The sequence below is a fragment of the Castanea sativa genome, chromosome 7 (assembly GCF_040712315.1).
Source record: "Castanea sativa cultivar Marrone di Chiusa Pesio chromosome 7, ASM4071231v1".
In the NCBI taxonomy this organism is placed as follows: Eukaryota; Viridiplantae; Streptophyta; class Magnoliopsida; order Fagales; family Fagaceae; genus Castanea; species Castanea sativa.
In genome coordinates, this window is record NC_134019.1 from 9,804,115 (window position 1) to 9,819,036 (window position 14,922).

General features: G+C 34.3%; 1 protein-coding gene across 1 annotated transcript; it reads right to left on the reverse strand.

Moving 5' to 3' along the window:
• Window positions 1–10,201: 10,201 nt before the first annotated feature.
• Window positions 10,202–10,980, reverse strand: LOC142643934 (uncharacterized). The gene is made up of 2 exons (XM_075818640.1): window positions 10,448–10,980; window positions 10,202–10,322 (listed from the first exon to the last, which is right to left on the reverse strand). Exons 1-2 carry the CDS (start codon window positions 10,978–10,980, stop codon window positions 10,202–10,204), a joined length of 654 nt encoding a protein of 217 aa, XP_075674755.1.
• Window positions 10,981–14,922: the final 3,942 nt, after the last annotated feature.

Sequence of the window (14,922 nt, forward strand, 5' to 3'; positions counted from 1 at the left end):
GAATACCATCTAGGAACACTACTGCGGTAATTCGCAAAACCATTTTTTCCTGAGGACATGGAGACTAGCCGAGGATCGACCTTCCTCTTAAGCTGGGGCCATCCTTTGCTCACCTTTTTCCTAAAGAACACATCAAAGAAAATGCGGAGCCCAACGTAACATCTCTACATTAATGAGCTTCTCCCACTTAATGTCAGTCTCATTAAATGCTGAATAGCTGGCCTCAATAATGAAAACACCCCCAAAAGTCCTTCATGATCAAGAAATGGTAGCGCAAGGGGTTTATAGGACAAGTACCCCTCAAATCCAGGTAAGAGCTAGACAACTGGAGAATGAAGAGATATGGCTATAAAAGAAGAAGGAGAGATCAATAGGAAAGGGGATCCATTAAAAAAAAAAAAGGACATAAGCAAGACCAATAAAGAGAAAGAGAGTTACAGCTTTTTACTTATATTCAACCCTCAAAATCCCTCTTTGTATCACGAGAACACTCCTTTTTCACACACACACACATACATATATATATGTATATATGTATATGTATAAACGCATGATATAGTTTCCTTTTGCCTTTAGCTATCTGTTTAATTTTCCCATCGTGGATTCATATCTATTATTTTTTAGAAATTAGTTGTGTTGATTAAGAACTTTTGTTCAGAATCCCTTTCTAGAGTTTTTGACCCCCACATAACCAAAATAGTATTTTTGTCTTTTTTTTTTTTTTTTGTCTTTTATCTTTTTAATCCCACATAACTTCGTAAATATCAAATTATAAAGAAAATAAAAAGAATGGTATTTTATCATGAATTACTAAAGAGAAGTAGTACTTAAATTTTTATTTTGGAAAAAATTCATTTTTAATCTGCTGACTTTTCCCAAAAATCATTTTAGTTTTTTAAGTTTGAAGTTTGTTATTTTAGTCAATAACTTTGCTAACTCACTCAAATCAATACTTCTGTCCATTGTCAAGTGCTCCATTAAGCAATAACAATAGAGAGAAAGAGCGTTAGAGCTTTTTACTCATAGTCAACCCTCATAATCCCTCTTATTATTTAAATAATTTTTTATTAATTTTAATAAAATTTTAAAAAAAAGAAAAAAATTAGAACATAGTTATCCAAAATTGTTTCATTGCTTATTTTTGAAAAGTGGTTATATAAAATTGAAAAAAATAGATTATTATGCTAAAAAAAATATGAATTTTAACATGAACTGATGTGAATGCTCTAAGTATTTCATAGTGAGGCCTACAATGAAGGTAAAAATCAATTGCACTAGTGGTAGATGACATGTGGTCAAGTAATACTGAAAACAATAGTTTTTACAATAAAATTGTGGGGGTCTTTTTTGCAAATGCTAGGCTGGGCCGCCTCCTGCTGCACTAGGCCCCAAAGTTTTCTGGATTAGGGAGTTGGGATCGGTCCAATAGCAACCCTCCTTGGTCTGGCTTGTGTGCAAATGATGCCCCCGTTTGCTAAGATTGTTTATCACTTGCCCATGACAGACAGAACTGTTATAATAGTTACGACAAACAGATTTAATAATGACAATAATAGAAATTCTTTCACTATCCAGACAAAGGTAAATAATGGGCTTTGATAATGAATACTCGTTGTATGGAAAAGCAACAAAGAATAAGTATTGAATGAATAGCAATCAGCTTATTAAAAGAAAAATGTCAGTTTGCTGTATCAAGTTACGTTGCTGGGTTTAAGTCAAGAAGGGGAACCATCTCTTCAACGCGACTAATTTCTTTGAGGAAAAAATTAATTGCTTTGAAGGGGTAGGCCTGAATGACTCATATTTAGAGATGTCCTTTGCCATTATCAGAGAACATGGGTTGGAGAGGGAGAGGGGGATCAACCTATTTGGTGCATGTCTGCCACTCTGTTCTCTCCGTTTTTTTACTTTTCTTTCTATTCTCTCTAATTCTTTCTTTCCTTCTTTTATCTTTTGATGTTTTCTTAGTTATGCTAATTCTCTCCACCCCCAGTTCTTCTCTGTCGTGCACCGTAAGAGCTCCTTATATAATGCCAGCCGCGACTGACTTTTACCATTTTAGCCCTTAACCTTTTTTGTCTGGTGTAGGCGTCCTTGCTAACCATTACTGATTGGTTAGTCGTCGAACCAGCGCCACTTACCTGTGTTGACCGCGCCACTCCACCTCACCAGACCAAGAAGACTATTTTGTTTGTTTGCTCACCATGGCATTCTTACCTGCCATGGTGTAAGTACTCTCTTCCTCTCCGTCCTTCGTGGCATGCACCTAGTGGTTCCAACTCAGCTTTGCTTCTTTTGGGTAGTATGTCATCCCAGCAGGACACTGCCTCCAAAAGAGCCTGAGCAAGGAAACACGAAAATAGGTTTTTTCTCCTCCCCACTGCCAAACCATGTCCTTTTACCTCTGACCCATGACCCACCATTTCCTGTATTGGCTGGATACAGGTTGGTGGTGTTTGGGCCTTGCGCGTGCCTTACTTTCATACTCGTCCAAAATATGCCTGCTGCTCATGCGCTTGCCATGGTCTGAAGGTCCGTCTGCCTGTTCTTCCGTTTATTTTTGACTTCTTACGGCGTGGGCTGCTTTATTGATTTTTGATTTTTTATGGCTTGTTGGGCTTTGCCTGATTATGGACTTCCCTTCCTTTGCGCCCTCCTCCGTGCTCTATTGTTAGCCTTATTATTACTTTCTGCCGCATTATTTTGTCATGCCTGCCTTAGTGTTTTCCTGACTCAGGACTGTTGGGCTTCTCTGGGCTTGCTATTCATCCTTTTTCTAATGGCCCAATAAACTCATTGGACCTTTTATCACATTACTTGCAGGCTCCAGCGTCCCGCTTACCTCCTTTTGGGCGTCCTTGACCCGTTTACTTTCTTGGGGCATCCTTGACTCTTTTTAGTTTTGTGCTTCCCATGGGCCTTTACTAACTTCTTAGGCTTTCTTGATCCAAGTACTTTATACTTCATTCTTGGGGCTTATGGATTCTCCATTGTCCCTTACTCTCTTTACTTACATTGCTTTGGGGCTGTTGTGGTAGCCGTGACCCATTCTCGCTTTTCTACATCCATACTGCCCATATGTTTACTATTTCTTTTTTTCCGGGTCTTCTTAGGCTCATTTACTTCTTTAGGATCCATTTGTTTGCTTCATGGACCCATGATTCATTATTTCTGCCACTTGGGCTTAATGGTGTTTCCATCCCACTTTCTTCTACCTACGTTGTTGGGCTTTCTCCTCCTGCTAGGCTTCTAAAAAAAATGAGCATCTACAAAATTTCACACTTATTGAGTGTCTTATTCAAAAATATCCACATGTGAGAATCAATAATAGTTTTCCAACTCAGCAAGAGGCGACTAGGAAAGCACAACGAAACTTTAATTTGTGCTAATCATGAAATTATGTGGTAATATAGTAAATTTTATCAAAAGAGCAAAAAAAAAAAAAAAGAGATAATTGCAAAATTAAAAATTACTATCTTTAAGATACATTCCAAAATAAATGGTACCTTATTCTAACTTTTAGATTAAAAGTTATAAAGAAAAAAAAATTATTAAAAAAGGCAAAAATGAGGATTTTGGGGCCTAAACAAAGGAATTGTCTGCCAAAGGCCTTGTAGCTGAATTGACACCTCCCCATGCACAAAGTGCTTGGGGGTCTAGAGAGGAAAGGATTCAAGTTGCGGGATTAGCAGCATGTTGTAATTATCTCTCAAAAAAAAAAAAGGAATTGCCTAAAAAGTGAAAAGTAATGTGCCTCATCACCAAAGGCAATGACTCTTGCCCCCATCCGTGTTTCTCTTCATGTTACTAAATTTCATGGATGTCACTCTGAAGATCCTTGCTACATGGATTTCCTGCGAGTTGAATTTTGATGCTCCATCTAATTAAGAAGGCATACATTGTTTTTTCCACATCACTGAATCAAACAAGCCAAAATACAATTGAAGCTGGTTTAACTCTCTTGCAAACCAATAAGATTGGGCTTTGCGCAAATATGTACAAATTATGTAATAAAATAATGATGTATAAAATTGTAAGGTTTCAAAAGTTGATGTGGGTGGGGCACAATAGTATGAGGTCAACAAAAGTTTTTTGGTTTAGTCAATCCGGTGGGCAAAACTCACCGATTCATCACTTGTTTTATTTGGGCTTAAAAGAAAAAGAGAACCCACGCCTGTTATGGTTCCCCAAACATCCAAAACTCATCGTTTTCGCGGGAAAGAAAAGCATTTTAGACGCGGGCAAAGTTCAAGAAATATCTTGTTCTTCTAACAGACTTGACAGAGAGAGAGAGACTTGAGTTGATTACGTGTGCGGTGCCGGTGTAATTCGTATATATTTGGTGAGATAAGGCTCGAAGACAGCGGGCTGTAGGTTTGTGGGGGGAGAGGATTGTGTGGTTTAAAGGATGGGAAGAGACTTTGGTGGAGATTGTGGGTGGGTGTAGGTTTCTTGGAAGTTGAGAGAGAGAAGTAGAGGACCAGATAAAAAATATTGCTGGTTTGTGGTTTGACATTCTCAACTCATTGCAATACATGTATCTCTCTTTCTAAAGTTCTCTTCTCTATGGGTTGATTGATTTTTTTTAAAGACTGATTTATCACTCTTTTTGGTTTTGTTGCTTCAATTTTGCCTAAATATTTGATGAAGAAATATGGAATGGTTGTTGAATTTTTTATTTTTATGCATGCATGTTATTAAGGTCATCTTTGATTTCTGATAGTATTTGCTTTGGAATTTGGGATGCTGAGCAACGAGTTAACCAATGGTATATATTCATCATTCTTTGTTTTCCCATTCTTTTATTAATCTGAAGTTTATAACATATTAATTCATTTTTTTAACAGTATTTTAAAAATTAATGAGTTTTGGTATTCTATATCTCTCTATATTTTTCTTCGGTTTAATTGTTTTCAAACTGGCGAATCTTTTCTTTTAAAACAAATAACAAATACTTTGTATTGTTATTTCATATATATATATATATATATATATATATATATATATATTATTTGGTATGATAGCTAGCTAAAGGATCTCAGTCTAATTGGAGTTAGCCTGCTTAGTTAGGAATTCTTGCTCATTTTGTGAGACCAGTAAGAGAGATATGCATGTTTTACTCACTTATAGAAGTCATTTAACCTCATCATGTTTGTTATTTTGCTGAATTGTTCTTAGAGATTATTGATTTTTGACCGTTCTTAATGAGTAGTCCATACAAATTCCATTGTTTAAGTCTTTGAAAATTGTCTTTTTTTATTTTTGATACAAGTCTTTGAAAATTATCTATATATGTGTGATTTGTGTGTGATAGTTTTCTGCTGTGTGTAAGTTCTATAAATAGCTTTCTAGAACTGTTTTGTATTGTTGGTGTTAAGTTGTTGACTGTATAATTTGTGGGATTAGTCCTTGTTATGACCTTGATTTGATCAAACTTTGGATGTATGTGTATTTTTTTTAGAAGGGATGTATGTGTATTTCTTGGTTTGTCTTAAATGCAATTATTCTGATTCATGATTAAAAAAAAAAAAAAAAAAGTCAAACCAGTAGCATTCTTTGTGAAATAGACAATGCTTATGGAGAATGGTGATTTAATATATCAGTAAAACTACCTATGACACAATAGAAACATTTGATTTCTACCAAGTTTTACAAAAACTGGCTGAGTAGACAAGTTGTCGAATATATTCTGTACATTTTAGTTGCCAAGCATGATATTTACAACTGAGAATTTTTTTTTTCTTTCTCTTCTCATTGATTTTATCTAAATAATTAATTATTGAAGCCTTTTAATGAGGTATACTTCATAGTCTCACATTTGGTTTAGGTTTATGGAAATAATACAATTTAGTGTGTTAATTGTCTATGGTTTTTGCTTGCTTCCCCCCCCCTCTCTCTCTCCCCCCCCCCCCCCTTTTTGTTACATTTTTTGCTTTGCATTATGTGAGTTACTGTTTTCTTAAAAACTGGAATAATTGTTGTTTAGAGTGTTGGGAATATGTGCGGAATTGATGAAAAAGGCTTTATGATTTCATGATGTTTCGAATCGTTATGTTCCTATTTTTGAGTTTATGAATTTGAAGTGGGGTGTTGTAACTTGTTATTTGTGTTCTGCCATTAACCCTCCTAAAACCACATTGTTTTGCTATTTTGTATTCTAAATGTAATTTTTGGATGGATTAGCTGCCTCCACAGAAAACATGATTGATATCATAAATTAACGATAAATCTGCCTTTAGATAGAATTTAAAAAATAAACCTTTACTGAAAATTGAATGTGTATTAGCATTAGTAAATGTGCTGAATAAGTTAACTTCCCAATTTGAAACCATGAAAGAATTTGTGCATAAATTAAGTAATATGCTGGTTAAACATCAAACAAATGTTGAACTAGACCATTATATTTTTGGTTCCTTGAAAAATACCAAATAATAAAGTTACTCATCCCTTTTTTAAATTAACTTGGTGACTATGATAATAGCTCCATCTCATTCAATCAACTATTTTGTTTTTTCATTCTCAAAAAAAAAAAAGTATTTTGTTTTTAGTGCTACTAAAAATATGGGCTCAATTTGATATTCATAGGATGTTCAAACACTCCCTTGATGTTTCACAATGCAAACCTGGATAAAAAGTAAAGAGATCTTAATAAGTAGATACCTTCTCCTAGACCTGACAGGTGATGGTGATAAGTTACGTTTTCTCGATTGCAGCTTCCTTTTAGAATTGTCTGAGTTGTCATTATTAATAGATTGATGTTTATCGGGAGATACAATAATATTAAAAATATATAAAAATATTATTTATATAAAATATAGTATATAATAGATGGGTTATATATTTTGGGTCCGTTTGGATAGAACTTATTTTGCTGAAACTGAAAACTGAAAACTGAAAACACTGTAGCAAAATAATTTTTAAATGTGTGAATAGTACCGTGAGACCCATTTTTAATGAAAAAGTTGCTGAAAAGTAAAATTTGTGGGACCCATGAACAGTACATTTGTGCACTGTTCATGGTTGAAAAGTCCAACCTTGCGGCTGGGTTAAAAAAAAAAAAAAAAAAAAAGCAAAACGCAGACGCAGCAATAATAAACTGGATCCAAACCAGCACTTTGTAAAAATGAATATGCAAAATAAATAAAAGTAATTTTTTTAAATTCAAAATAGGTGATAAATTTGCATGTGGATGCTCTCAGTCCACTTCCTCACTTTCCTCACAAAACTGTGCCGCATGCATCTGTAGTGGCGACGCCACTCAGGAGCCAGGGTGTTCCTGGGAACATCCTGGCTTGAATTTTTTATTTTATCTTTTATATATAATAATTTAATTTTTTTTATTTGTTTATCCTAAAAAAAATAGAAACACTCTTAAGCAATATCAGGAACATCTTCAAAAATTTTATGCTAAACAAATTTTGAACTAAAAGACATGCAGAGGCAGAGGTGTGTGCTAACACATAGTGGGGTGTGTGCTAGACTCCTAATAGTTAGTAAATGAATGAAGTAACTAAACAACAATAACTAATAATTTAATTAACTAATACATTATAAAAGACAAACAAATTAAATTATGTTAGGCTAAACAATAATTAATAATTTAATAATTAATGAAACAATGATACAACAAATTATGGTTTATAAAAGACAAACAAATTTATGAAACAACTAAACAACAATAATTAGTAATTTTATTGATATTTCAAATGAAATTATAGTTTATTGTGCCGGTACCTTTGTTCATTAATTTCTTTTCTTTTTATTTTTTTATTTTTTTTTCCTTTTGAAGTTTTTCGGTGTACAGAATGCAAACTTGTTTTGGTTTTAAGATTTTTTTTTTTTTTTTTAAGTACAAACTTCATGCTTGCCAAATTTTGAATTTCGGCCTATATTTACCGAAATGTCCTGAAACAAACTGAAATGACCCAAAATTTTTTCAAAGTGGAATAAGAACACCCTAGACAAAATTCCTGGAGTCGCCACTGTGCATCTGCCTCACTTTCCTTACATTTCCATCTCTTAATTGTTGCGTATAAATAGATCTAGGGTTCAGCTGTTGATGGAGAGAAAAAAAATCTCTACTCTCCTCTAGTCCTCTTGCTCCCTGCAAAGAAAAATATATCCTCCCACACTCTTTCCTCTCCTCCCACTCTCTAGTTTCACCATGGATGATGGTCAAGCTTTTTGCTGCTATTGTCGCCAGTCGTTTTCGTTATCTGACAATTCGAAAGCTTTACGATTACATAACCGTATGGTGCATAAAAATTTCCATTACCATTGTAACATTTGTTACAACGTGTTCTATATTGATGCAATCCTTCAAGTGCATAAACAAGACTCTCATGCGCCTTCACCTCCACCTCCAGCCTAGCAACAACAAGACTAAGCAGGCCAACCACAAGGTAACATCATAATTTTCTTATTTGAATTTTCTTTCCAGTGTCTTTTTTCTTCACTTGCATGAGTAAGCAAACATATTTTTAAACATATTTGTTCTATATTTCTCTTTGTTGTGATCCAGCCCTAGATCCACAACAAGTGAACCCATAAGATGTAGAAGAAGTAGAAGAAGGTCAATAGGAATATTATATATATATATATATATATATATATATATATATAAATAATATTCTTATTTATTTGTGATGTGTTTATGTCATCCTTTTGTACTCTTCAACCCACATGAAAATTCATTTGTTCATCAAGTTAAAAATCGATGTAATAATAACTTAAAAGTAGCAAACTATCGCATTTACAATAATTAGTTGCAATAACTTAAAATTATCAGTATTACATTAAGAAAATTTGTTGCAATGACTTAAAATAAAGATATTGTTACAATAACTTGATACCAATTATTTTTACAATCTATTACAACAAAAATTTCAAAGTGATTTTATTGCAATAAAGACATCATTGTAATCAATTATTTTTCAATCTATTGCAATAACAAACATGAAACGAATACATCATTGTAATAACTTAATATTAATTATTTTATAATCTATTGCAATGACAAATATAAAACATTATTTATTACAACAAATACATCATTGCAATAATTTTTTTTTTTGCAACAACATATATATCATTGCAACAAAGTAATTAAAAAGAGAAATATATCATTAATGTATGAATAAAAAAGAGAGAAATATATCATTCATTTAAAATAAATAAAACTCAAGAGAAGAAAAGTAGTAATGAGAATTATTGAATTAGTCAACAAAATTAAATAAATTAAAATTTATATAATCCAATGCTCAAAAAACTAGAAGAAAAACATAGATAAAAGTGCAAAGTCTATATAATTATAGTTTAGAGCGAAGGTGCAACCTTTGGAAAAGAGTTGGTCATTCCTAAACTAGGTACAACCCACATAGGTGGCGTTATGCTAGAACGAGATTGGCCTGAATAGCATGGTTGGATACTTCCATCTAGCATGTTGTAGATGCTCATATCTCTCCCTCTTTCACCAGGTACCACACTATCTGTAAAGTAAATGCAATTAGGACTGTAACCCGAGAAATCAAATTCCTCAACGGATATGGAAGGGTTATGTAGTTGCTATGGGACTTGTTCCTTCCCCTCTAGAACTTGATCCATGGAGTGCTGCCTAACAGCTACCATCATACATTGTCTAGCCATTGCTTGATTTCCTACCAATTCTCCTACTCGTCCTTGCGCGGGATATTTGACCTTCAGATGCAAGGTAGACGATACTGCCCCTATAGCGTGAAGCTAAGGCCTTGCCAGAATAGCAGTATTAGGAGAATAGGCTTCCACCACGATGAAGTTGACTTGTACCTCTTCGTCCCCAGCTTGCACAGGTAGTCAGATCATCCCACGAGGGGTTACCATTCTTCCATCAAAGTTGACCAACAGCAAATCATATTTCTGCAAGTCCTCGGGCTTAAGCTTCAATCTTTTATACAAATCTAGGTACATAATTTCTGCTTTGCTTCCTTGGTCCACAAGGACCCTCTTCACATCATATCCACCGATCCACAGGGTTACCACCAAGGCATCATCGTGGGGTTGAAATGTTCCTTCCTTATCTTCTTCCGAGAAACCCGAAATTGGCACAGCCACCATTTTAGCCCTCTTAGACACATGGGCTTTGTCCTCCACATCCAGGTTTGATGCCACAGACATGACTCCTGAGTAAGAACCGATGTCGCCTCAGGGTGTAGCAAAAATTACGTTAATTATGCCCAGGGTTGGCTGAGGAATTCCATCTCTCTAATACCTGGACACAAACTGTCCTGATTGTCCTGTAGACTGGTGCAAAAACTGCTTCAACTTCCTTGCCTTCACCAACTAGCCTAAATGATCATGCAAAGTTCTGTAATCCTTTGTTGTATGTCCTCTCTCTTGGTGATAGTGACAATAAAGGCTCTAGTTTCTTTTGGACGGGTCTCCACCCATTTTATTGGGTCATTTAAAGTACATCTCATTCTTTATCTTCTTTAAGATTTGATAAACTGGCTCTTTAAACACTGAGTTGACCACCTGAGTGCCTCTTCCCGATGATTGATTGGGAAAATCCCTCCTAGGACGATTATTATTATATCCCCCTGCACGAGGATCCCTCTTTTTTGGGAAGGCTTTGGCTTTGCCCTTTCCTTGGATTTGATCATCCTCTACCCGTTTATGCTTGTCAATACGATCCATAAGTTGACGCATATTACGAGCAGGCTTCATTATCAATGACTTCCTTAACTCATGCTCTGTTGGAAGCCCCACCTCAAAAGTCCTTACCGCCACGTCTTTAAAGTCCCTATCTATTTCATTGAATGTTTCCCAATATCTGTCTAAGTAGGTTTTACGAGTTTCACCCTCCCTTATTGCCATAGACAACAAAGAATCTAAGGGTCTAGGAACTCTACTACATGTTACAAATCTAGCCCCAAACGCTCGAGTCAACTCCTCGAAAGATCCTATTGAACCTTCTTCCAACGCATCAAACCATCGCATAGCCATGTGCCCGAGGTTAGAAGGGAAAACTTTGCACATAAAAGCCTCATTTTTGGAATAGATAGCCATCCTCTAGTTAAAATGGCTCACATTCTCTACAGGATCAGTCCTTCCATTGTAATTGGTGAACATAGGCTGAGTAAAGCAATGGGGGAGCTTGGCTCTGTCAATTTTTCTTATAAAGGGTGACTTTGAAATTTGACGAACTGCTTTGCTCATTGCATCATTCCCCCCACTCTGATGAGATGAGCCTTCTCCACACTTGTTCATATGCCTCTCAAATTTATCTAAACGAGAGGAGGTAGAAAAAGATTCAGTATGTGGAGTCCTAGATCTGGGGTGATAAGATCGATCCCCATGTTCCCCGGATTCCTCACTTGATGGTGGTGTGGAGTTTCTCTTGTCACGTTCCCTCGATGCAACTTTTTACGCAGATGATAAATCTCACGTTTTAAATCCCATGTTTCCTCCTTATGCGAAACACGACTCATTGTCCTTGAATGACTCCTTTCAGTATGTTCTATATGTTGTGTTTCCACCATAACGCTGGGTGTGGGGTTATTCTCCCTATCCCTCCTTCGTTCCAAGTTAACAAAATGGTCCTTTTGTTGAGAACCAACAAATTCCTCTCTGTTCTGCTCCAGATTAGCCATGACTTAACAAAACCACAAGCAAAAGTTCCCATAGACGGTGCCAATTGTGAGTGCTAGAATTTTGATAGTCCAAGTCCACTAAGAATAGTGAAGCCCTTTCCCTAAAATTAAGCCCAAAACAATATAATTTTTATGGAGAGTGAGAAAATGACTTTAGAGTAAGTTGAATTAAATTTAGGATTAAGGCTGAAGATCTGAAGATTAACAGAGTAGAATGATTCCAAAGAGTAATTTGAGATCAATGCAGCCTTCGGGCAAACCCGAGGATGTGTTCTTATACAAAAAATTGTACAAGTTCTATCTTCAACTCCTTTGCACTGTGTTTGTTCCTATCCTCTTAATTATGCTTTTTTCTACAAAAATTCAACATCCCCTAATCTAAGAGGTTCTCCTCCCTTATATATTCTTTCTTCCTTCCATCCTGGCCCTTCATTTGTATACTTCCAGGCTTTCCTTTGGACACTTGTCCTATCCAAGTTCTGCTGAAGGTGGTAGAAGGGGCTGCTTAGCTGTGAATCTACTGTTCAGGTGTCATTTCCTCATTAATGCAGCTGATAAGATTGTTGCCATGCATTCAATATGGAGGTGGTAAGTAACCTTTTTCAAGAAATATCTTTCCACTGCCTTGGCCCTTTCCTGGAAGACTACTTCTCCTACTTGGGTGCTCTTGTGACATTATGCACCTTTCCTATCCTCTTTTCGGTTTAGATGTGCTTTTTAGATAAGTCGGTGGAAATACCGTTTCTCACCCTCCTCGGTCCTCGGACTCCCCACAGTAGAGTTAATTAATCAATTAAAGAAAAAAATATAATAAAATAAAATCTAATCTAATCAAGTATGGAAAGTTACTTTACGAAAAAAAAAATTAAAATTATATCAAGTCAAATATGGAAAGTGATCAATGAGTCTTAATTAACATAATCCAAGGGATTAAATCTTAACGCAAATGAATAATCTTTAAATTGATGCTATGTAATTTAATTGAGAGAGGATTTTTTCCTTTTGGATTGAGATGCATATGCAAGCTACAACTCTACTAAAATAGAGATTTTTTTTGGGTCGTGATAATAGTGAGTCAATGACTCTCTTTGTCTGAAGAGTCATTGTTCACTAGCAAATAATGAATTTTTTTGCATGAAAAAGAAAGAAAGAATGAAATGTATTTGTACAAATGAGCAAAAGAATAAAGATACATATTTAAATGGGATTCTTCTATAAAAAAAAAAAGGGATAGAAAAAAAATGTTGAAAAATGTATTTGAAAAAGTAGATAGACAAAATAAAAAAGTAACTTTTAGTCTTCAATTTAAGTGAGAAAAAGCCTACATTGTTAAAGATACGCATGCTTCGAGTATGATTGCGCATGCCTAGACATGTTTGTGCATCCTTTCCCAAATTTTTTTTTTTCAAAATCTTCTAATCTTCTAAAAAACTGAATCATTTATTTGGTATTTCAAACATGTGAAAAGTTAATGGATGCCCTAAGTTTATTGGTTTAGGTTTCTAAAAAAAAAAGTTCATTGGTTTAGGCAATATACTTTTAAAACTTTTTATGTGAAAAGAAAAAAGTAATTTTTTTTTTACATTTTTTTATATTTCCAATAAAAGTGATATCAAAATTTTCCTAAAATTGTCTGTTAACAAATGATTTAAAGACACCTTGTTAATCGGACCCTTCAAACATACATGATTCTTTCTTGTGCAAATAAGAGCTTAGCTCTAATCATCAAGATTTAACAATATTAGTAGAACCCTAATCCTAAATATGGTTTTTTTATATAAGAACCTTAATCCTCAATATGTTAATTCAACTAATATACACAATTATTAATCTAGTCGCTTGGAAAAATGATCATTCCATACTGGAAAACAATCATTCATAACAAAAGAAGAACATCAAAAGAAAAGATATGTCAATATAATTTAAGTGAAGATAGAAAGAATCATAAAAGTGAAACTGACCTAGCTTGGAGATTCTTTGAGTTTCTTTCACTGACTCCTTGGAGCTAGGACAGACCTAGGATTTCGCATTAAAGGGGGCCAAAGTATAAGTTTAAAAAAATCCTGAAACCACTGCGCATAATCTAAATAATTTCTAAATCATTCATTTATATAGCTATCGTAATTGTGTAAATTTTCTCAATTAACTCCAAAAGACACTCACATCAGTCTATGTATCATTGTACAAAAATTCATTTGTGTTTTAATAATTGTATAAATTTGCAAAATACATTTGTGTTACAGTAATTGTGTAAATTTACACAATTATTGTAGTACAAATTTATTTTTGCACAATGATACATAAATTAATGTGAGTGTATTTTGGGGTTGATTGGATAGATTTGGGGGCTTATTGTTATTTTACAATTGATGCAAATGCTATTACAATGAAATCAATGTAAAATTTTAGGGGAAGGGGCTCAAAAGTTTTGAAAGAGGGGGCCTAAACATAAAATTTTAAAAACTATACCTATATATATAGGTCTTGTTAATGTGTGCTCTAAGGGCACACATCAAGCCATCTATTTATGGTAAAATTTTCTCAGAAATTGAAAAAGCTGTCAACACTTTTTCAATTCCCGAGAAATTTTCTTCTAAAAATGAATAATTATTGTGTGCCCTTAGGGCACATATTAGCAAAATCCATATATATATATATATATATATATATATATATATATATATATATATATATATATGCTCTCTTAAGAATAGGGAGCCTAGGCCCCTTGGGCCCCACCTTGTCCTACCCTTGCCTTAGAGTCTACAATACCAAAGTTACATAAAAAAAAAAGAAGGCAAAAACCACATTTTCGTCCCTACATTTTTACGCGATTCTCACTTTGGTCCCTATATTTTATTTTCACCACTTTTAGTCCATTTAGAAAAACGCCTTCTATTTTCGTCCTTTCCGTCAATGCCGTTAGGGCACTGACCTACGTGGCAAATAGAATCATTAAAATAATAATAAAAAATTTTATTTTGTAATTAAAAAATGCCACCTCATCATTTAAATTTTAAAAAATAATTTATTAATTCTAACTAAAAAAAAAAAAAATCACATTAATTGAGATCAAGTGTGTCTTGAACAAGAATAATAAAAACACAAACCAAGATCTATAAACATAATATTAAAATCCAAAAATTACAAACCCAGAAAATAAGAACAGAAAATTAAACTATAGCATTTTCTTGTCGTTTCTTGTCAACCAAACACAAATGCACAAACACAAACTGATTTCCAGCAAGAACAAAAACACAAACACAAACCCAATTGATTTCCAGCAAGAGCAAAA